Genomic DNA, 23,139 nt, shown 5'->3' with positions numbered 1-23,139 from the left:
TGACTGCTTTAATTAACGGGCTGACATTCCCGTGTGCACCGGGCGGCACAGCGTTGTCAGCGAAGGACCGGTGGACGGTTTTGTTTAATTATCCATTTTTTTTTGCAATATAATTGCAACGCTCCTTCCTTTGCCTCCGGGGGGGTTCGCAAGAGTTGCGTTAGAATGTTCACCAAGTGCAAACGTTCGATTGAAGCGGAACAAACATTCATCAGACATCAATTGAGTTAAATTGATTAGACCCTGGATGGTTGTGTGGATGGAGCAAAAAGAAAGAAAAACCCGACGACGGACGTCAGCCAGATTCCAGAACACTCAGACACTCTTTGCCCGAGAGGGGTGTTAGAGTGAGGGGGGGGGGGGGGGGGGGAGTTGAAATTGATTGTACACCTTTGACGACACTCAGCACACACACACATTGAACGAGAAGATCTGTCGTATCTGTCAAATAAAAATCTCACCTGGGACTCAGGACTTGGCATTGATTCCGGCGCGAATTCAAAACGGATGCCATTACACTAACGCCGATCATATCCCAAGCTTCAATGGGATGCCCTTGTTAGAGTTCCGAAAGATGTTTCAGCCTGCCAGCCCCGGCGCGCTGTGCTAAAGCATTCTGACGAGTGTGACCTTCGGGGCCAATTACCAACGCGAAACAAACTAACCAGCGTTTGCATTTCTTGCTCGATTGATTTGTTTGTGTGTGTATTAGTGTGTGTGTGTGAGGGGGGGGGGGGGGAAGCAGGAATTATTTTTTTTCCCACTTCTTCCATTTAACGCGTGTGCCATGAACGGGCAGGAACGGTGTTGGAAAACACTTTGCCCGATAGGCAAGTCGCTTGTTTATTTTTAATAACAAAAAAAATTCGCTAATTCACACAGTGGCACACGTGTACGGTGGGACACACGTGCGGTTTTGCAAAAAGAAAAAAACCCACTTCATTGTTCTTCCTGAACGTGTGACCTTCAAATGGGACGATTGGTTTCGTTCCTCAATCGCATAAACATATTTTGCCCTCTCAATAATCGTAGTGAAAGTGTGTCTGTGTGTTTTTTTTCTTCTCTGAATGTGTCATTTGCTAAAAATATGGCATGGTTTCAGAAGACCGCACGCAGACCCGCCCGCTTCTGCGTTATGCAATTGGGCCTCGGCGAGAGTCGGCTATATTTAAATCTCCGACAACGGACAAACCATCGGGCAACCTGTTGGGGTGTGTTCAGTTTGCCCCTGTAGAAGGCTGTATGGTGGAAGGAAGAAGAGGGAGAATGAACGGGGTGTCAAAGTTTAAATAGCTTGTGCTTTGGAGTGGAGCCCTTAATTGACGGGCCCGCACGGAGATTCAACCACACGTCCATTTTCACTTTCTGCGCGGCACTGTGTTGGAGTTGCTTTTTCTGCAGTATCGATTGGCAATGATGCAGTGTCTCCATATCGCTCGCGGAGGTCACGTTGCAGCTAGTATAGTACGAGGCACACATTAAAATATTGCCTTTGATTGGTCGAAATCTAGGGACGAGTTGCTTCAGGAAGTCGTCCAGCTAATGTCAGAATTTTGAGACACAATTTAGCTTGAAAAAAACGAGACTTGCTGGTAGTTGGAACGCTCGCAGGTTGTCCAAACCTCAATATCCGACCAATAAAAAAAACTCTGAAACCGGTTTACTACCAGCTGAGCTGCGGAATTTGGCAACGAACCTGTTGCTGTTGTGTGCCAGACATTCGGGACAAGTTCTCCACCACCCCAAAGGGGGACCAGGAATTTCTATTGTTGGAAGAAGGAGTCCCGCCAACAATTCTAGATGTTTCTGTTGCGCTAGACCATGACTAAGCAGGAAAGCTACCGTCGTCTGGCAAACAATTCGCACACCGACCACACATCGACCGGTCTGTTTCCGGCTCCAAAATGTATGTGTATAAAAATAAAAACCACCCCCTCTCCCCAACGCCCGTTTTGCCTTTTATTTTTATTGCCTCAGCTTTTCCGCTTGGGGGAAAACAGTTTGAGTCATGAAAATTTCCCAGCTTCGTCATCGCCACCGTTTGACTTTGAACGGTCCGAGATAGTCTGACCTTCCCCGGGGGCTGAGATGAAGTGCGGGGCTCTCTCTCTCTCTCTCTCTCTCTCTCTCTCTCTCTCTCTCTCTCTCTCTATAACATCTGGAACTCTGGATCCAATAGCTTAAAAGTGTCCGTATCGACGTCTTTTAATAGCAGGTTCCGCTTCTTTGGATGCTCTTTCCACAGACATACGAAACCGGAAACGTTCGCGGACTGTATCGGGAACGAGCTGCCATTCGGGTGGGAGGAAAGCTACGATCCACAGATCGGTACGTACTACATCAACCACAACACGCAAACGACCCAGCTCGAGGATCCCCGGCTACAATGGAAGAGCAAGCAGGACGAGATGTTGCGGGAGTACCTGTGCTCCGCACAGGACACGCTGGAGGCCAAGAAGGAAATACTGAGCGTGAAGACGCAACGGCTCCATCTGGCGCAGGAAGAGTACAACCATCTGAATGCGCTTGCCGCCAGCCGCACTAGTCGTGAGTAATTGGTGTCCGTAGTTTAGGGTGGAACGTTCGCCGATCTAACTTCCGCGGGGGGGGAAACTCTTTCACAGTGTGCTCGTCGACCAGCTCCTGCAGCACCAAGTTCGATCCGGAGCTGTTGCGTGCGGATCTAGCCATCGCGAAGGAGCGTGTGTTTCGGCTGAAGAAGGAGCTGTCCCGCATACAGAAGGAGATGCACAGCACGCAGAAAGGTGTCGACACGTTGGCCAGGTAAGTGATGCAACCGGAACCGGCGCACTGTACCGGGAGGGTGAGGTTCTAAAGGCTAAAGGTTTTGGTTTTGTTCTCCCCTTCCCGCTTTTTTTTCCTATGTCCTGCAGTGTGGAGCAAAAGCTGAACGCACACGTGAACGGGTGCTACAACATTAGCGAAGCGCAAGCGATCATGGAGGAGGTGAAGAAGATACAGAAATCGCTCATCACCGGCGAGCGGGAGAAGAAGGAGCTGATGAAAAGCTTGGCACAGGTGAAGGACGATCTGACGCGGTTACAGCTGCGCCAGGAAAGCCCGGATGCGTCCACGTTCAATCTCGCCCAGGACCGCATCTGTGCCGCATCCCAGACCGACCTCTCCTCCGAACACTTCCCGATGGGGGCGCGCGAGATGGCAAAGATGCGGCAACGGTACGACGAGTGGCGCCGGCGTGTGAAGGAAATACAGGAGCAGCTGGCCGCGCTGGAGGAAAAGATACGGCCGGGCGAGCTGGAATCGGACCAGGACCGGTTGCTGCTGTTCCAGGAGAAGAAGCAGCTGTTGCTGGAGTACCGCAGCATAACGCCGAAATCGCGCTCGCCGACGGAGATGCGCCGGATACAGAGCGTGTGTCGGCAGCTGGAGGCGGACCTGAACATGGCGTACGAGGAGTCGAACCAGTGCATCGCGAACCGGCTGAAGCTGCACGAGGAGAAGCAGGCACTGTTGCAGCAGCTGCTGGAAGCGCTCAAGGAGTTTACGCATCTGGAGCATCAGCTGAAATCGCTGTCGGCGAGCACGCTGTCCATCAGTAGCAGCTCCAGCCTGGGTTCGCTGTCCACCGCCTCGAGCAAGGGTTCGCTGAGCGGGCTCAGCTTTACCGACATTTACGGCGATCCGCTGTCGACCGAGCCGCAGATTGATATGGTCGATATGAACCGGCGCGTCCAGCGTTTGTTCCATCCGAGCTCGGACGTATCGTCGCTGTCACCTCGCAGCAGTCTTTCGACGGAAACGCCACCGGCTTCCTCGATCAAGCTCGATTGGGTGACGGCGGTAGGGGCGGGTGCCGGTCCGGCTGGCAGCAACCCGGGCGCATCACCTTCGGCGGTTCATGCTGCCAAACTGGTGGGCACGGGATCTGGATCGGGATACGGCACCACCCCACCGGCACCATCATCCGGCACGACCGCTGCACCGAGCTATGCGGTGGCGACGGCAACCACCAGCACCAACGCACCGTCCACCGCCGACTACAATCTCGACCGGCAGCGGCTCGAGGAGCAGCTGCAGGAGCTTAAAATCCGGCAGCTCGGCATTGCCGGTGGACCACTGTCGCCGATCTACGAAAAACCACCGTACCTGGAACCGGCCGCATTGCTTAGCCGTTCGTCCTCCACCTCCAACACCCGGTCCGTGTCGACGACGGTAAGCGACGAATCGGTGGCGGGCGATTCCGGTGTGTTTGAAGCGTCCCGCGCACCGCCCGCCCTGCTCACGAAGGAATGTGCCCAGGTGCAGATTGGCATGCGCTACCTGACCGCCGATGCCGCGCTCTGCATTACGATCGAGCGGGGTAGCAATTTGGGTGCGCTCGGACCACCGGCCGGTTGTCAAATTTTCATCCGCGCCGTGCTGCTACCGGGTGCGGGCACGAACGGTGCTGGCGGCAGTCCGGGATCCGTGCGCACCGGTACGGTAACGGACTGGGTGCGGCCCCTGTTCAAAACGATGCTGGTCGTACCGCTACCGCTCGACAAGGTGTACGCGAAAACGCTTCACGTAAAGGTGATGGTGCTCGTTGGGCAGCGGGAGGATTGGGTCGGCAGTACGCAGATCAGTTTGGCGGAGTTTAATCCGGCCGACGCAACCACTAGCCGCTGGTACAACATCGTTAGCCGCAAATCGATGAACGAGTCGGAGCTGTTGGAGGGTTGCGTTGGGGGTGCCACCATCCGGGAAGAGTCGTCCGACGAGTCGACCATCATCTCGTCCCAAACGTCAACGTTAACCCGCAACCAGGGTCAGGATGAGCTGCAGGCTGTACTGGAGATGGTGTACGACGAGCTGTCGAACGATGACGAGGAGGACGAGGAGGAGGAGGAAGATGATGAAGACGATGAGGAGGAGGATGAGGAGGTGGAGGAGGAGGAAGAAGATGATGAAGAGGAAGAGGAGGCGATGGACAATGCGCTAGAGCAAGGGGATGTGACGGGCAAACCGGGTAGTGTGGTGTGTCGTCGGCGCAGCAGCAAACATCCGCAGCGACCAGTCCACTCCGTCGAAGAGGAGGACGAGGGCGAGGAACAGCAGAAGGAGGAGGGTTGTGCATCTGCGGGTGAGTAGCGAGCTGTAGCAACGTGTTAAACCCCCCCCCCCCATTACATTGACACCATTTTATTTCGTTTGCCAGAAGCTACCGAACTGATGATCCAGGAGTACATGAACAGCGTGAAGGAGCAGTGCGGTGATGGGGCGGATGGGGGCGTACATGCCCTACCGCAAGCACCGCCACCCGTGCAGCGCGTGGATAAGGAAACCAACACCGAATGTGCCTTTCTGCCGGAACGGAGCCGCAGGCGGTTCCCCGACCCGAACGGTCCGACGCGTTCATCCACCATCGAGGAGGGCTCGGTCGTGGACGATCGGTTGGTGAAACGATCGCAAACCTTCTCACCAAGGTACATTAAACGTTCAACTTTCGCGCACCTATTTAAACTGTTAGGGCTCGACCGATACTGGGTTTCGGATTAGGTCCCCATCTCATCCGGACCGTTCCCCCGCAGTGAGGACTCTAGTCTAGTCGGAAATGGGGACAAGACCTATGAGGTCGTTGTATCAAGAAGACACAGAACCATTGGTGGTAATTTAATGTACTCTCACAAGGGTCCAAATGTAAACTGGCTTGTTGAATTATCTCGAGGAATGGAGATCGGGTTTAGGTTCGGATTTTAAATCCAAGAAGAACTAACAGCGTGCGAGACATCTCTGGACCATGGTCAGGATGAAGTGGACTATTGACAGGTAGAACTAGAATATGGCCATTTTCCACTTCCATGGTTCCAGAAACGGAGACAGATTCTAGTTCTACCTGTCAATAGTCCACTTCATCCTGATTAGTGTTGGGTAGTAAGCTCGAGAGCTACCGGGAGGTCTCGCCTCAATAAAATGAGGGCTCTGAGCGTCCTCTTCGATTTCTAAAAGGTAGCTCCGCACTCTTCGGCTTCTTTCAATTCTCTGACCTCTTCGACCTCACGAGGTAGCTCTTCAGACTCTTCACGCTCTTCTTTAAGAAGAGCTACTCTTGATCCAACACTAATCCTGACCATGGTCCAGCAATGGCTTCTCGGAAATACCCTATCCATCCTAGTATGGTTCTGCCATCTGCTCCAAGATTTCTGCCCCATCGGCTACGGCCGGGCTTTCCGGTCAATGGGATGACTTGCCGGACCTACCCCAAACTCATCCGATTATCTCTCTTTTTCCTCCTCCCATGACTATAGTGCCGTAGCTAGCAAAGCCCGATACATCTGCCGGTTGAACCGGAGCGACTCTGACTCGGCCATGCACTTCAACAACCAAGTGACGCCCCATCCGTTCAAGCGTGGTTCGGTCGAGCGACGGTCCCTGCGCTACCACAACCGTGTGTCTAAGATCTATCACAGTAAGCCCGATGCAACTACCAGCGACACAAAGTGCTCGAGTACTATATCTCTTTCTCTCTCTCTCTCTCTCTCCTACTACAGAGATGCATCCGGCAGTGCCACGCACCAGTCTCGATCTCGAGCTCGATCTAAAGGCCCAGCAGACAAAGCTGGAAACGCTCACGGACGAGATCGGGCGGTTGCGGGAGCTGAAGCATCGGCTCGAACTGGCACGGGACAACAACGACGTGAAGGTGGCCGCGTGGGCACTCGAGAACGAGGACTTCCTGCGGCTGGTAAAGACGGTGAATGCGGTCACGCCGGAGGAGCGCCAGCTGGCGAAGCTGCTGATGAAAACGTCCAAGGAGATTTACAAGCTGCGCAAAACGAAGGTCGGCAAGGGGAAGCTCGATTCGATCTCGTTCAAGTAAGTCGCTTGATTGCATTACTATTGTATAGCCACGCACACACACATGCTAACGTTTGTTTTGTTTTTTCGTTTCGCACGTAACACCAGGGAAAAGATGGCGTTCTTTACGCGTCGTGGCGTGTCGGTGCCGGAGCTGCCGTCGGAAATTTTCCCCGGCACGACGGTGGTGGCGCCGGGCGTGGGCGGCCCCTTGGCGGACCATTCCGCGGAGCAGGATAGGGAGGAGTGTGGCGGCAGCCGAACGCCAACCAACAGCGAGCTGATACCGGTCGCTGCTCCCACCACGCACACGGTCGGTACAGACCCGGAACCGGATGCGAACGATGCATTCTCCTACAGTGACGTAGATCGCACGTACGGTGTGGAGGTGTGAAGGACTCAGTTCGTCATTTGAAACTCAGAATCGTGTGGTAGTGTTTTTTTTATTTCGGATGCGCTGATCAGCAATATCAGCAACGGCAAACAGACGCATCAAGCAATCAATCAAAAGCATAAAGCAAATCAATCAAACACACAAACAAATAAAAAGAAAGGAAGAATGACCAAAGGTCTTGCATGCATTTAATCGTTAAGTTGAGGAGGTTTTTTGCCGTTTTCGTTTTATTTTTTAAAGAGAGATAGATATTTCTTTTTTTTTACTATTAATATTATTATTGTTAGTGGTAGTGTTAGGGATAAGCCACCTTTTTTTTAAAAAAAAATAGACAACGCACTTAGGACAAACAATCTGAAAACTATTTCACTCAACGTTAATCTTCTATTTTTTCCCGCCTCTTTTCACTCTCTTTCTCTCTCTCTCTCTCTCTCTCTCTCTCTCTCTTCGGAGTGCTCTTTTTCTCTTACTGTCCTTCTCAATGCTTTCACAAGCTCCTTTCCAACCCCAATACAAAGATGAATACAAACCGGTTTTGTATGAGTAACAGCTTGCAAACGTGCCTTCATTAGCCTCAAATACAGCAGTGTCCAGTCCAATAGTAGTATAGGTAGATTAACCCAACATACACATACACCCAACTGTCGAGTAGAGACTACGTTTATACCATCAACTATGCTGCCGTTAGTAAACAGGAAGAAAAAGGGGTCCCTTAACCGTTTATTTCGTTGTTATTGTTGTGCTCATTGCCATCCTTCAGCCTTCCCTCCCCCACCCCCCTCCTCACCCACCACACCACCAAAACGACTCCTTTTCCCCAGTGTTGGGGTGTCCCGGGACACACCGGGGGGGTACACAGATACGGGGGACGCGCCATGCTGATGTTAAATATAGTTAGTGTAGTAGTAATCAGTGAAATGACTTTAGGGGGAAGAAAAATGGATACAAATCGATAAACAAAAAAAAAACAAAACAAACTTTAATCTAGCGCGAGGTAATAGCATGTAAGGCAATTAGGCTTGCTAGGCTGTGCACACACACACACACACACACACCTATACTACATCATAGTTACTTGCTAATTCGGATACGTGTTAGGTTGCGTAGTAAAGTGTTTTTAAGATCAAACAAGCATAAATAGAAAGAAGGAAGACGAAAAATAAGTGACCGAGAGACTAGAGTATTAAGAATGTAAAGAGAATGTTTGATGAAGAACGCGCCCGCGCCTGTTTGTTTGTGTAATTGGTAAGTGATTGCGTGTGTGTGTGTGTGTGTTGCCCAAAGACTACTATCAGCCATCAAGGTGAAAGAAACAGGATGATGTACAAGCTCTAGTTTGTGTGTGTGTGTGAGAGAGAGAGAGCAAGATAATTAAAAGAACACAAGATTGAACTCGGAAGTAAACAAAGCAACACAAACAAACAGAACAAATATACATACACACGCACAAACACACGCTCGTACCGATGAATGCAGTCATATCCCAATACGTGCAATAGCGAAAATGTTTTTATTTTTTATTTTTTTTATTTTAATATTTTCAACCTTGTTATAGCTGAGTTAAGGAATAATGCCGAATTCTATTGCTTTTTGCTTGTTTCGTTATCTATATCCTTGCACCACGGACACCAGCACACGGAAAGCAATAGAGAGAGAGAGAAAAAAAAGAGAGATGTGGAGGAGAGAGATAGAGATAGAGAGAAAAAGACAGGTGGAGGAGAGAGATAGAGAAAAAGAAAGAGATATAGAGATAGAAAGATGAAAAAACAAAGGTGGAGGAAAGAGAGAGAAAAAGAGAAGTAAAAGAGATAGAGAGAATGCAAAGGAGAGGTAGAAGGGAGAGAGAGAGTGCAAAAGAGAGGTAGAGGCAAGAGAGAAAGAGAAAGAAAGATAGGTGAAGGTTAAGAGAGAGAGAGAGAGAGAGATGGCATTTGGTTTGCTGTTGTGAAGTTTCATTATTACAACAAGCGTCCACATATTCGAAACAATGTCCGGTACACCGGTACAAAACAATAAGTTATATAGTTTTTTTTTTCGTATATTCCGAACTGAGTGTTATTTGAAAAATATGTGGAAATTTCTTTTTAAAAAATCTCGATTTACAACTGAAATTTACATTTACATTTACACTTACATGCAATGCGTCTTATTGCATTTTTACGCGTTAATATCGTCTTCTCATTCCGCGTTTGCGAGAGATCACCATCTCTCTCTCTGTTTTTGGTCTACTAATAATCTCTTAATAAGGTCATGCCTGCAATTTCTGGCTCACTAAGCTTATTGATACCGCATAGTTGAATAGTCAGTGCTCACTATGGGGGGAACGGTTCGGGATGGGATTTGAACATCGGTTTTACTGTGTGAAGTCCGGACCGCCCTGGTAATCCTGATCCTTGAGGGCTCGCTACTCTCTCTCTCTCTCGCTGTTTCTGTCTCTATGCCTCTTTTTTAAACATCTGATGCTGCTGATGTTCGTAAACCTGCTAGTGCGTGATGATGCTAGGTTAACGAAAATTCCCTTTTTCCTACACTTTTTCGGGCTTTTCGCTTTTTATATTCTTTTTTGCTCCCCCCCTCCCGCCGCCTCCCACTCCGCCTTAGTTTTAGTTATTATTTCTCTAGTAATATATACATTGTCCTGTATATATATGTGTGTAAAGTCCTTCCTCTTGTTGTGCTTCTTCGGACGACAAACAAAAAACAACAACATCTCACTACCACATAGTTAAGCAATCCCTGGGGGTGGGGGTGGGGGGAGAACTATTGGGGGACGAAAACGAAGTAAAGGGAGGAGCAAAATGGATTAAGTAAAACAAAAACCGTAAAAAAAATGCAACAGGCCAAAGGATGTGGATTGCGCAGGACAGGACGAAACATCGAGAGCGAACAAGTAGATTTGTAAAAACAAAAAAACCGTAGGGAAAATAGAGTAGTCCCTTCGTGGTGCCAGGAAAATGAAAACGGAAAGCGAACACCCACAAATCCCCCGTGCTGCAAGTGGTTCCGAATGGGGAAAGTGGAAAATTTTGGTGGTGAAAAAGGAAAACAAAAAAAAAAGGTCGGAAAACTTCCTTTCTACACAAAACCTTGTTTATCGATGTGCCTTAGATGCAATTTTTTTGCAATTCATTACGTGAGTGGGTGAGTGTGTGGGGTGACGAAAAATCGAAATCGGGAGCGTGAAATCGGTCATTGTCGGTATGGTGAGGATGTTAGTGTTAAGGATCGGTAGGTTTGTTGCGAAGGGAAAGTGTTATGAGGGAAACTAGAATTACTGGAAAGGTACGATGCATACAAATACGTAGAAATTTTAGTATGTGTGTATGTTTGTGTGTGTGTGTGTGTGTATATAGATACAGCATATCTACATGTATACAAATACACATAAAATCTATCTATATATACACACACATATACAAAGCTGTTACTTGCGTTACATTAAATAATACGATTTATACATAAAAAAGAGCGATTATGTGCCCTCTCTCTTTCTCTCTTCCTCTCTTTCTTCTTGCCTCCTCATCAACCCGCTCTGTCTGTCTGTCTGTCTGTTTGTCACATATCACAAAAATAATTGGGCTGAAGTCTGAACAAAGATCATCTCACGGGCACTCACTTTTCAGAACTGAGTTACCCAAAAGTACATTTGGCTAAAGTCTGAATAGATGCCCCCCCCCCCCACTCACGGACACTCATTTTTGCAACTGAGTTACCCAAAAGGGTATATTTTGCAGACTTTTTACTGTAGGAATTGTTTATTTATTTTTTATTTTTTATTTTCAATTATTATAAATCATTATTACAACGATTTCTCACATTTTTGCTGGCTAAAGTCTGAATAGATGCCCCTCACTCATGGACACTCATTTTTGCAACTGAGTTACCTAAAAGGTTTTATTTCTCAGACTTTTTACTGCAAGTATTTATTTATTTATTATTAATTTATTATTTTTAATTATTATAAATAATTATTACAACGATTTCTCACATTTTTGCTTAACTTTTACCTAAATTTAAGGTATCTAAGTAGCAAAAATGAGTGTCCGTGAGTGGGGGGGGGCATCTATTCAGACTTTAGTCGAACATTTTTGGGTAAAGTCCCCACTTACGGGCACTCACTTTTCGCAACTGAGATACCTAAAATGAAGGGCTAAATTATGACATAAGATGCCCCCCCCCCAACTCACGGGCACTCCTTTTTACAAGTGAGTGACGCAAAAGAGTTTCTTTTTCAGGCTTTTTACTATAATTATTTATTTATTTATTATTTATAATTATTATAAATTATTATTGCAACATTTTTTTACATTTTTGCTTTACTTTGACTTAAATTTAAGGTATCTCAGTAGCGAAAAGTGAGTACCGTGAGTGGGGGGGGGGGGGGTATCTATTTAGACTTTAGCCATTTTATGCGGCTGAAAAATATACCCCTTTGCGTAACTCAGTACCGAAAAGTGAGTGCCGTGAGTGAGAGGGCATTTATTTAGACTATAGCCCAGAGACTTAAATCATTGCTCGAGATTTAGCTCTTAAAGAGTGATTGAAACATTTTAACTCACTATTCTAACTCCTTCTTGGCCTAACGACCTTTCGAAGGACATGCCAGCCATTTCTGGCTTACTAAACTTATTGTGATATCGTATAGTTTGATAGTCACTCCTCACTACGGACTTTACGGGCTGGGTCGTCCGGTATCATTATCATGGCGTAACTAGCCCACCAGAGCCTGGCGAGTCTAACTCGCTGCACGATGGTAAGATCATCGTACAGTTCGTAGAGCTCGTCCATTGTCCTGACACACCTCTTGAACGCAGCTTAGACGGTTTGGCGTCAGTTTTGGACAGAGTCCGTGTTTCAGAGGCATACCGTGAGTACTGGGACTAAAATGATCTGTACCAGTCCTAGATTTGTCCCAGACTCGTCCGTCTCGAGTAGTATGGATACCCTTGCGCATAACTCAACATCAAGGTCGTTGGTGCTGACTTTTCACCCGCTCACTGTTCACAATGCCGCTCGCTTGATCCTTTGGTAAGGTTCTGGTACATAAGAGAGCCTCAAACCAATGATGTATACGTCATCAGCGTATGCCAGGATCTGGAGTGACTTATCGAAGATGGTCCTCGGAAGATTCCACCTCCGAGTCACTGATGGCCCTCTCGCTAGCGCCAGATTGAAAAGAAGACAGGCAAGCCCATCTCCCTGGCGCAAAGGCCCTTGGTAATAGCAAAGGACCTTCACCCGGCTTGTGATATTGGCCATTGTCATTCCTACTAACCTGATAAGCTTGGCCGGGATTCCAAAAGAGCTCCGGGCGTCTTCTAGTTTTACCCTGACTAGCCGCTGTCATATGCGGCTTTAAAATCAGGTAAAGAGATGGTAGGGGTGGAGCTGCCTCTTCGCCATCTTCTCCAAGATACACAAAAATACACCTGCCGCCTGCAAAAATACACACACACACACACGCACAGACTCTTAGTGTCATTGTTGCTGGTATTGTGTCGTTCCGTTCCGTGCAGCGATGTTTTCACCAACGCCGTGGATTGGCGTCGCGATCGTTTCTGTTTTCGCGTGTTATTTTTAGCTTTGGAAAATTTATGTGTCCCACCAGAGCAGTGCGGTCGAGGGGAAAGGGAGTGGGGACGAACAATTGGGAGTGCAGCAAAGGGGGGGAAAATCCGAAAATGCCCTTTTTCGAAAGCAAAAAGAAAACACCCACTTACCCATTCGATCCATTTGAGGATCCACTAGGATGATGATAGGTGGACTTCCGGCACAAACCACACACACACACACACACACATACATACAAAAATGTAGTGTTTTATGTAACGCAGTGAGTAGCGTCCCATTACTCTCTCACCCTATCGACATTTCGAGGAAACAAACAAAACTTCCCCTTTTCCGGAGCACCACGAAGGGATTTTCCATAGTTTTCCACGGGACATTCCATTTCCACGGGAGACCGGATTTCTTCCTCACTATACCGTGTGTGGGAGCCGAATGAAAGTATGTGTGTGTGTGTGTGAAAGATCTTTCACCTTGCAGCCGGTTTTGTTTTTCTTCTCAACATCGGTGGACGCGCACAGAAGGACGCACGCGCATACAGAACCACCACACGCGCACAGACTTTTGCCGGGAAAGGTGATTTTTCCACCTTTCTTTGTGACAGGTTGGCATTTGGACCGTTGCACATTTCTTGCGGGGGAGGGGGAGGGGGGGTTGTGAAGGGTGAGTGGATGGAAATGGAGGGGGACAAGGGAGGGGGGGGGGGGGGGTGCAGTGCTGCGCCGTATAGAAATTCCAACAGATGTGTCGTATGAGCACGACACGGCAGAAAAGGGAGGTGGGGGAGGCAATAGAGGAGGGGGCTTCGGAGAGGGGTTGTGGAAAATTTACAACTGGAAGTGGAAAACCGGGATGCTGGTACACCACCGAAAAATGCATTCTACTCTCTCTCGCTCTCCCTCAGCGACCATCCCGCTCCATACGGTGGAGAGAAGAGTGGTGGAAAACAAGAGAGGGGGGGGGGAAAGGTTGGAGGGGGTTTACAGGTTTCGGAGAGGTGATGTGGCAAAATCGCAACTGGAAAGCCACGGAAAACCGGGATGCTGGTACACCTCCGAAAAATGCATTCTACTCTCTCTCTCTCTCTCTCTCTCTCTCTCTCTCTCTCTCTATCTGTATCTCTCTCGCCGTATAGAAATTTCAACAGATGTGTCTTATAAACGGACACTTAAGGAAAGGGGGTGGGGATATGAGGTAGGGGTGGAAAATTTCGGAGAGGGGGTGTGGAAAAATTTACAACTGGAGGTGGAAAACCAGGGAAAACCGGGATGCTGGTACACCTCCGAAAATTGCATTCTACTCTCTCTCTCTCGTTCTCTCTCTCTCCCCTTTAGCGACCATCCCGTTCCATACGGCGGAGAGAAGAGTGGCGGAAAACAAGCAACAACAACAACAACAACAACAAAAATCCGTCCATCGCGGGAAAACGGGCATGTCGGGCCGCATACTCGCGCGCAGCTCAGTAGCAGAGCAGTAGCGGCACGGATTGGATCGATCGTGCGTGTGTTTCGTATTCCAACGCACACAGCATTTTTTTCTGCATTTTCCCTTTTTTGTTTTCGCCGTCCTGCTCGGGAGCATTCCCTACATTCGGGTAAGTGGTATGTGTGTGTGTGTGTGTCCATACCGGACTTTTCTTTTAGGGGGAAAAATCAAACACGGCGGATATCCTGTTTTGGGACTTTTGCGATCCCGAAGCAACCCGGAGCTGTGACAAGGCTAAAACTAATCAGTGTGTGTGTGTGTGTGTGTGGGTGTGGAAAAGCAACGAAGAAAATCTTTACGTGATAGAGAAAAAGTTTTCCCCAGCAATCAAACTGACCGTACCGGCACGGATGGTTGAGGTTAGGATGGAGGCCACGTTTCCTCGGCGCTCAAGATGAACGACTGTCTCCATATGTGTGTGAGGCTGTCTCTGCGTGTGTGTGTGTGTGTGTGTGGGAGGGTGAAAATGTGAATCGCCGATTCTATGCAGCACAGAACAGAGAAAAACAGCGGACACATCACAGTTCTGTGTTCCCCCTTCACGCACATCCTAAAAATAGAGAAGGAGCCCGTGTAGTGTGGACGTGGAGCGAGTGTGTGAGTGTGAGCGTGAGCTGAGGGACTTGTAGCAGGAATATGCGATGACCTATCTCACACATCAAACGCGCGCGTGACAAGTGCGTGAGTCAACGTGCTTCAATTGCGCGGTTGGCCTAGTTCACCCGCGGGACATGAGCAACGTGTCCCGACCGTCAGGCGACTGCGTCTCTCCGTGTGGGACTCGGTTAAAGGTGTGCGTGCATAGGAAAAATGCGGAAGCGGTGGTGCATTCTGGTGCCCCTTTTTTTGTGTCGAGTAAGAACTGTGTGCAGTGTCGAACGGTCGGGTCTCGAGGAAATCGAGGTGCCACGTTGCAGCGAGCGGTGCGCACGGGAGGTCTAAAAATAGTCTCACTTACAGAAGACTTGCCGGCGTACGTGGCTGAGTGGTGTTTGAATCACGCCTCAGACTTGCCTAGCCGAACGGCCAGATGTAGGCCACATTGCGGGCGTTCGCTGCCTACCACTACTATGGAGAAGCAAGCTGACCAGAACATTCTGACGCATCCCGTGGGTGTGAAGTGACTCAGGCTGAGAAGTTTTGTCTCCGGGTTTTGGTCGGTAGAACGGTCAGAATTGTACGACGACTTGGCGATATTGGCGGTGAGATCAACAGCGTTGTCCAGCCTTCTATCCAGCATTGTCTACCTCCATCAAAGCAGCCGCCATACTTCAATCAATCGATCGATCAAGGCTCCATAACTTCACATACTCGTCTCGTGTGTACCTGTAATATCTATAGCTCCTCTGCTCTTTTTTTCGGCTTCCTTTTCTTGGTAGTCTCCAAAGCCCATCACACACACACAAAACCGGACAGGATGTCGGACACGGAGGCGGATGCACATGCCAGCACGAACGGTAGCGCGACGAACGGTACGCCCCAACCGCTGCTCCCATCACAGAAGGTCCTCGAGGAGGAGGAGGCCGAACGGTTGGCCGAGGAGGAACGCAAGCGTAACCGTGAGCCTCCGATCATCTTCACCGAGGTTGACGTAAGTAGCCGCAGCTAAGGCAACGGAGAACGGGTTGTTGCTAATGTTTCTCTCCACCATTATGAACGCCAGTCAAAGCTGGAGCTGGAGCGTTTGGTCGACTTCGTCGACGGGAAGCTGTCCGAGGATGAGCAGGAAGCGGTCGATCAGCTGCATCAGTATCTGCTGCTCGGCGAAGGTGCGTGGACGTTTGGCGACTGTTTCCTCGTGTTTGTCGGCCGCATCTTCCGCGACCAGGAAGCGTTCTCCACAGACGTGCGCGTCCATCTGCTGCGGGCGCTCGCGAACTGTGCACTGAAGGAGGACATCATACTGCTGCTGCACCAGGACCGGAAGGAGCACGTGCTGATGAACTTTGCCCAGGACATTGATCGACATCCGCCCGAGGAGCAGCAATCGATTGCACTCTTTGTAGGTGGTGGTGGCCGTTTTCCCTTTCCCCCCCTTTTTCTCTTTCTTTCGTGTGTTCTAAAGCTTCTTCCGATCTTCCAGATGTGCAACCTGTTTGAGAATAACAACGCATCGGAGTGGTTGCTGTACATCTCCGAATGGAACTACAACGGGCTGACCACGTCGAATATACGGGCGACGACGAAGGTCGCGGTACACTGTCTGCTGGCCACCTGTCCCCGGTTGCAGGACATCGGCACCGCGCTCGTGCACAACATCGCCTGCAAGGAGGTGAAGACGGTCGTGTTCGATGACGTTGCGGTCGAGATCTCGATGGCGTTGCTGCAGTTCTTCAACAGCTCCCCAACGGAGGAACATCTCTTCCGCACGATGAAAGCGTTGGCGAAGTTCGTCCAGGTACAGGAGCTAACCTTCGCACCACCATGTTTATTCTCGCTAATGCTCTATCTCGCTCGCTCAGGTGTCACCGGATGTGCCGCAGTTTGTGCAGATGATCGGTCCACATCCGAAGAACTTCAAGGGCAAAAGCGAACGGGTCGATGGACTGATCGAGCAGATCAGCAAGAAGATACGCTAGGCGAGGCCCTCGTCGTTCCCACTCGCTCTCCCACTCGGCTTTCCAGATCTCCCCAACGCGAACCTTGGCCAGGATCCGGAGGCTCTTTCTATAGTAGGATGAAAGCCGAACCAGCACGCACACAACTGATGTTACAGCTAACCTTACAAACTAACACACACACACCCTTTACAGCTAAGTTGTGCCGCTTGCTTCGATGCGTACACTCGGGCACACTAATTAACCCTTTGTAGAACGCGTTCTACAAGATGGACGAAAGAGAGAGAGGGAGAGAGGGAGAGAGAGAGAGAGGGAGAGAGAGAGACAATACCTTTCCGGTGCAGTTGTAGGCGTGTAGCGGCGTGAGTGACATGAGCAGACGCGACAATTGATGATGACGGACGGCGGTAGGCGTTAAATTGCTGATAAAACACAAAACAAAACCTGCGTAATTGAATAAACTTAACGTAACCTGTACTACTTATGATAAAAAACAAGCGGATCCTGTCTTACTACTACCTTCACGCTTGCTTGGTGTTGTGACATCTACTCCGTGTGCAAGATTAATTTGACACTTGGCCATTCCGTTTATAGTTCGTGATCGAGTAATCGCATCAAAACAAACGATTCGTCTTTCGAAAGCCGCAAGTGTTTGGAAACAGTGAAAAAAAATGACAAGTGAACTTAATAAGTGGAACCCACCCGGAACTATTGCTATCAAGAAGACTATTCGGAAGCAGCTTGAAACCTGCAACGGAGATTTTGAGGCTGTTGCACACTACGGAAGGATCATACCAGGCGGTCGGATTGCTTACGGAACGACGATCGAATTACAGGGGCGAGTGTAGCAGGATCCATCTAGACGTGAACGCGGACGGCTTTGTGAAGCTGCTGGACATAGCTCTGGATAACCAAAGTGATCACGGGTAGGGCAACAAGATGCGGCACCTTGTCGTGACGGCCGCCAATTCGCATTCTTACGACTTTAGCACTCCTCATGGTTTGGCCTCCCAGGTCAACCCCAACCTCAACCCGATGGACTAGTTCGTTGTAGGGCATAGTTGAAAGGGATACCAACCGAACGTTCTGCAACACAATGAAAGATTAGCGCCAGAAATTAGGCCCGTTTTTTGCGGCCCTACCCAGGAGTATGGTTGGTAGTCCGGGCTTGCTTCAGGTTCCGGAACTGGATACAGGCGGTCATCGATGCCGATGCACCCATGCATCGAATATGACCGCGGTTGACATATTCCCAGTTCTCATCGATGGAAGTCACTTCTCGGATATTATCGACGTACGGACCTGCAGAGGAGCAAATGTCGACTCAGACCATTTCCTGGTTATGGTAAAGCTACACCAAAAAATCTGCGTAGCCAATACGCAGCGCAATCAGCCTACCCCAAGGCTCAGTACGGATCTGAAGAGGGGCTTCGTGATCGCGCTTGGGGAAGCGTTGCCGGAGGACACCACTACCGAGGCGATGTCCCTTAATGACCACTGGCGTATGGTGGAACAAGCCATCAGCGCCACGGCCGAGTGAACGACTGAGAAAGTAGCAGACCCGGCTCTTTCAGGACAAGAAACGCAGTTTCGAGGCGTCGGATGAAGTAGTTATCTCAGTCGGGGGAATCTCGCAAGTTCTACAGGATGCTGAATGCGGCACGCAGCAGTTTTACACTCCTATGGTCGCCATATGCTGCAACGCGGATGGAGATATCCTGTCGGACGACCGAGAGGTGATCAGCAAGTGGAAGTTGATCGGAAGAACTACCAAACGAGTGGAAGCTGAGTGTCATTCTCCCAGTGTACAAAAAGGGCGACAGAATGGACTGTGCTATCTTACTGTCTACAAGTTCCTGTCTCGCATACTCTTCTGCAGTCTTGCACCCCTTGTTACAGATTTCGTCGAAAGCTTCTAGCTGGAAGCTGGCTTCACCCGGTCTCTCCTATTCCTTGGCTTCGCGGATGACATTCGCATCATCGGACGAACATCTGCGCCGGTGTGCGAGGCGTACACCCGGCTGAAACGCGAGGCCGATAGGATTCGATTGAGGAACAATGCGACGAAGCCAAAGTACCTGCCTGCTGGAGGCTCTGACCGTGATAGAGTACGACTCGGAAGCAGAGTATTCGTTGACGGCGACGATCGTGAGGTAGTAGAGGAGTTTTCCACAGACTCCTGAGATCCTGGAAACTCCTGCAACGCACACTGATACGGCTGGTAGTCCTTTACGGGCACGAGTTCTGGCGGAGGACTCCAATGCACTCGACATCTTCTTTGGCGGTGTGTGGAAAAGGAGGATGAACCACGAGCTAGCAGAGTTGCCATAGCCGGAAGGATACGCTGGTTGGGGGCACGTGATGAGGATGACGGACGAGGCGTAGAGGAGCACAGCGAGCTCGTTGGCGGGAGGAGTGCAGCTATGGACCGAGTCTCCTGAAAACGGATTGGACACCAGGCCTTGTCTCTTAGACGTGTTCCATAGGAGCAGGCCAAGAAAGAAGAAGCAGACCGAGAGGACCCTTAGCACGGACAAATACCTGCGACACCCTCAGGCCCTTACAACCTTAATGCGAGGCACCTAAATCAAGGCGAGGCAAGATCCCTCTCAGGAGTTCGCCCACTGTTGTAGGAATGTAGTAGGAATAACTGGGTGCTTTCACCACTGGAGAAGTCTCGTCATCGACGGGGCCTCTGGCAGTAGTCTACTCCGTCAATCCTCCACTGATCCCTGGATCTTCTTCAGCAGAAGATGAGAGGAGATTTCTCTTCTTACGGAACAAAATGATATGCACTGTGACCAACCGCTTCGCAGAGTCCATACATGTAAAAAAAAAATCAAAATGGGGCCGATTTTAACCAGTGATCAAATCTCATCCAGACTTTTCGACGACGACAGTGCCGTAGCAGAAGTACGAAACGAATCTGCGTACACCCTGGAATTTCCCTAGCGTTGCCCTGTAACCGGGCCACATTCACCAGCGAGCACCAGCTTCTTGTCTAGATAACCCTGTTCTGTAGCGATTGTGAGGGAACGCAGAATTAAACTATCCATCAGGCAAATCGAGACCAGTGCCGACGCTTCAGCTGGGTAAACAAACTCCGCACATATCCGCCCAGTCCGCCGAATATCTTCCCACCGAGCGTTAACCTTAATTTCCGGCACACAACACGACAACAATTCTGCCCCGCTCCGTGGGATGCAAATCACGGCGAGCAGGGCTACGTCAGCGGGGAGTAGGTGAGGAGACAACAATCTGATAGCGCGCGAGCCCTATAAACACGGGGGGAGGGGAGCAGATATATATCTGGTGCACCAGATGATAACGATCCCCTCAGCTGGTGAGATTGGGAAGAAGCAAGGTGTGAGACGGGCGTCATCTCGCCATCGCTGTACCACGTGGAAGATGCGCAGATCATTCGCCAGCCTGCGGGCACAAACAGCAACACACTGCTCGTGCGATAGCGTCAGTACGGTGATGTGCTTCGGTCCCGTAGTGCGTGAGCAACGATGGCAGAGGAGGCAGAAGAATTGCGTGCCCTGCGTGAGCAACCGGCACCACGTATCGTCCCGTTCCAGGACGGTGATAAAGATGGCAGCTCGCCCGATCCTAGCACGAAGTCTTCCTCCACCTGGAAGCAACAGCTGCTCGCCGGTTGCTCACCAACAAAGCGTCTGCCGATCCTGTCCTGGATACGAAGGTACGAGGTAGAGGACGCACTGTCCGATCTGATTGCCGGCGTTACGCTCGGGCTGACGATGATACCGCAGAGCATCGCGTACGCGACGATTGCTGGCCTCCCATCACAGTACGGCCTGTACGCTGCGTTCATGGGTGAGTGGCCACAGGAGTCCCCGTCCCTTCACGCAGTCCCCCCCCCCCCCTCACACATATGGGATCGTTACAGGCTCGCTGGTGTACGTGTTCTGTGGTACGGTGCGAGAGGTGTCGATCGGTCCTACGAGTCTGATGTCACTGCTGACACTCCAGTACACGGCCGGTCGCCCGCTGCAGTACGTGATCGTGCTCGCGTTCACCTCGGGACTGGTCGAGTTGGCGATGGGCATCTTTCGGCTAGGATTTCTCGTCTGCCTCATCTCCGTCCCGGTAACGTCCGCGTTCACCTCCGCTACAGCACTCATCATCATCGGTGCCCAGCTCGGCAATCTGCTCGGTCTTCCGCGTGCGTCCACCGACGGTGGTTTCTTCGCTACCGTTTGGAGCGTTTTGCACCGGTTGCCTGATACCGCGCCCGGTGATGCTACACTCGGCATTGGCTGTATGGTGATCCTGATCGCGCTGCAGTATCTACCCCGGCTGGTACCTGCCGGCCGGAATCGTCGACTCCATCGCATCCTGTGGTATGTGTCACTGGCAAGGAATGCTCTCGTGGTACTGCTGGCGACCCTACTCGCTCACCATCTCTCCGACACGCCCGGCGGTGTTCCGTTCCGTCTATCGGGACGTGTTGAGCCGGGAATACCCACCTTCGAGTGGCCTGTGCAGGGAGTCACGGCCAACGGTACGACCACCACCTTCCTCGAAATCACCGCCGAGCTGGGCAGTGGCCTTCTGCTGGTACCGCTCGTCGCTGTCCTTGCGAACGTTGCCATCGCCAAAGCTTTCGGTAAGTTGTCCAGCGCGATGCCACCGAACCCTGGTCTCACCTGTCAATTCTCGTGACAGCGGCGGATGGTGGTGCCGTGGACGCAACGCAGGAGCTGATTGCGCTCGGGCTGTGCAATGTGATCGGTGCGTGTTTCCGTGCCATGCCCACCACCGGCGCCTTCACCCGTTCCGCCGTCAGCCATGCCAGCGGCGTCCGGACGCCGCTCTCCGGGCTCTACTCCGCCCTGCTCACCCTGCTAGCGCTCGGCGTCCTCACGCCCTACTTCTACTACATCCCCCGGGCAACGCTGGCCGCCGTACTGATCGTCGCCGTCGCCTCCATGCTCGATCTAGCGCTCGTGCGTCGCCTGCCCCGGTCGCCCGCCTCCCTTGCCGACCTGCTCGCCTGGACGGTGTGCTTTGCGGTTTGCCTAGTTCGAGGCGTCGAGGTCGGTTTGCTGTGCGGGATGGCGGTCAGCCTGCTCGAACCACTCCGGCACTGGGTGTGGCCGCGGGCCCATTGCACCACGGACCCCTCCCACCGTCTCATCCGACCGCACCTCGGTCTGCTGTACCCGGGCGTCGATCGGTTGCGGGCGGTCGTGCTGGCCGAGGCACGCGCCCACCGTGCCCCGATCGTGCTCGACTGTGCGCAGTTCGTTGCGCTCGATTACAGTGCGGTCCGGGCGTTGCGCGAGCTAGCGGATGAGGTAGAACGGCTCGGGGGCACACTGAGGTTAGCAAACGTTCGGGCAACGTGGCAGCAGGCGCTCCAGCTGCACGAAACCACCGACCACCCCGCCGGTACCTGGGTGTTTCGCCGGCCGGAGGGAAGTGCACCACCGGTGGTTGCACAACAAGCTGCCATGAAGGACATGGCACAAAAACCCGCTAGTTCGATGATGTCGCCATCGCCGCCGTAAAGTATGCAGCCTGCATGGCGCAATGCAAATTATCGCGTCGCCTGAAAGTAGGCAGCCCGCTGGACAAAAATCGTAGTCTAGATCTGCTAGTGTCAATCAAAGAGAGAGAGCGAGAGAGAGAGAGAGAGAGAGAGAGAGAGAGAGAGAAATAAACTCATTTAGAAGACTTTTTTTCTCGTGGCTATGGTGATCTAGTTGGGTTAGGCTTAGCTAGAGACTTCGAGTCAGGGTCGATTGCAGCAAACGATGAGCGCAATTCTCGTTGCCCCAAGAATGCGGTTATCAAACAGAAGAAGAAGAAGAAAAAACCAGATCCCTCTCCACACCTTCCCACCACTGCTCCCACCTCACCCCAAGGTTAAGGAAAGCCTCCCCCTTCACCATTGCAATGTGTTGTGCATGTGCAGCGAAAAAAAAAGGGGTAGGGAGAGACATTAGAAAGAAGCGAAGAAAGCATGGCCAGCAAAACGAGGGGCCTACATCTACGCAACCGTTGAATTACGATGCGCGCGCTAGCTGGAATGCATATGTGCAACCCTGCGCATGGGGTGCATGATGGAAACGATCGGACAGATATGGAGCCTCTCTCTCTCTCTCTCTTTCCCCATCTTTCCCACTCTCACTCTCAGCACTAATTCGAATGCACTTTCGGCACATCGATTGGTGAATGCAGTTGCATTACGAGTGAGTCGCTTCGTCTTCTATTTGGTACAATTAAAAGCGAAACAAGTCTGCCGCTGCAAGGCAAAAAACCAAAAACTCCGTGCGTTTTGCAATCGGTGGC

General features: G+C 50.8%; 3 protein-coding genes across 11 annotated transcripts in view; all 3 read left to right on the top strand.

The window, feature by feature from the left end:
* LOC118517450 (protein kibra) overlaps nucleotides 1-8,733 on the top strand; it is a 28,412-nt gene extending 19,679 nt beyond the window's left edge. For 8 of the 9 annotated variants that reach the window (XM_036063598.1, XM_036063597.1, XM_036063596.1 and 5 more), the window contains exons 3-9: nucleotides 2,246-2,547; nucleotides 2,625-2,784; nucleotides 2,895-5,104; nucleotides 5,180-5,447; nucleotides 6,270-6,430; nucleotides 6,513-6,837; nucleotides 6,928-8,733. In XM_036063598.1, the coding sequence (XP_035919491.1) occupies nucleotides 2,246-2,547; nucleotides 2,625-2,784; nucleotides 2,895-5,104; nucleotides 5,180-5,447; nucleotides 6,270-6,430; nucleotides 6,513-6,837; nucleotides 6,928-7,213 (3,712 nt within the window). In that variant the 3' untranslated portion in view covers nucleotides 7,214-8,733. The remainder of the gene's footprint in view (nucleotides 1-2,245; nucleotides 2,548-2,624; nucleotides 2,785-2,894; nucleotides 5,105-5,179; nucleotides 5,448-6,269; nucleotides 6,431-6,512; nucleotides 6,838-6,927) is intronic. The other variant, XM_036063604.1, reaches the window with a different exon arrangement.
* Nucleotides 8,734-14,947: 6,214 nt separating this feature from the next.
* Nucleotides 14,948-17,315, top strand: LOC118517460. Its single transcript, XM_036063622.1, has 5 exons — nucleotides 14,948-15,465; nucleotides 15,643-15,854; nucleotides 15,927-16,265; nucleotides 16,347-16,661; nucleotides 16,726-17,315. The coding sequence occupies exons 2-5, from the start codon at nucleotides 15,681-15,683 to the stop codon at nucleotides 16,840-16,842; spliced, it is 945 nt and encodes a 314-aa protein (XP_035919515.1). The 5' UTR covers nucleotides 14,948-15,465; nucleotides 15,643-15,680; the 3' UTR covers nucleotides 16,843-17,315.
* An 87-nt stretch (nucleotides 17,316-17,402) lies between these two features.
* LOC118517454 (sodium-independent sulfate anion transporter-like) lies at nucleotides 17,403-23,099 on the top strand. The gene is made up of 3 exons (XM_036063612.1): nucleotides 17,403-20,658; nucleotides 20,732-21,451; nucleotides 21,511-23,099. Exons 1-3 carry the CDS (start codon nucleotides 20,334-20,336, stop codon nucleotides 22,353-22,355), a joined length of 1,890 nt encoding a protein of 629 aa, XP_035919505.1. The 5' UTR covers nucleotides 17,403-20,333; the 3' UTR covers nucleotides 22,356-23,099.
* The last annotated feature ends 40 nt before the right edge of the window (nucleotides 23,100-23,139 follow it).

Source organism: Anopheles stephensi, chromosome X (assembly GCF_013141755.1).
Source record: "Anopheles stephensi strain Indian chromosome X, UCI_ANSTEP_V1.0, whole genome shotgun sequence".
Lineage (NCBI taxonomy): Eukaryota > Metazoa > Arthropoda > Insecta > Diptera > Culicidae > Anopheles > Anopheles stephensi.
The sequence above is the reverse complement of the archived record's forward strand: the minus strand, read 5'-3'. Positions and strand labels throughout refer to the sequence as shown.

Coding starts and splice junctions, on each gene's coding strand:
- LOC118517460 (XM_036063622.1), top strand. CDS start 15,681: ATGTCGGACACGGAGGCGGATGCACATGCCAGCACGAACGGTAGCGCG. Junction 15,855..15,926: donor TCATCTTCACCGAGGTTGAC/GTAAGTAGCCGC, acceptor TATGAACGCCAG/TCAAAGCTGGAGCTGGAGCG. Junction 16,266..16,346: donor AGCAATCGATTGCACTCTTT/GTAGGTGGTGGT, acceptor CCGATCTTCCAG/ATGTGCAACCTGTTTGAGAA.
- LOC118517454 (XM_036063612.1), top strand. CDS start 20,334: ATGGCAGAGGAGGCAGAAGAATTGCGTGCCCTGCGTGAGCAACCGGCA. Junction 20,659..20,731: donor CCTGTACGCTGCGTTCATGG/GTGAGTGGCCAC, acceptor GGATCGTTACAG/GCTCGCTGGTGTACGTGTTC. Junction 21,452..21,510: donor TGCCATCGCCAAAGCTTTCG/GTAAGTTGTCCA, acceptor TTCTCGTGACAG/CGGCGGATGGTGGTGCCGTG.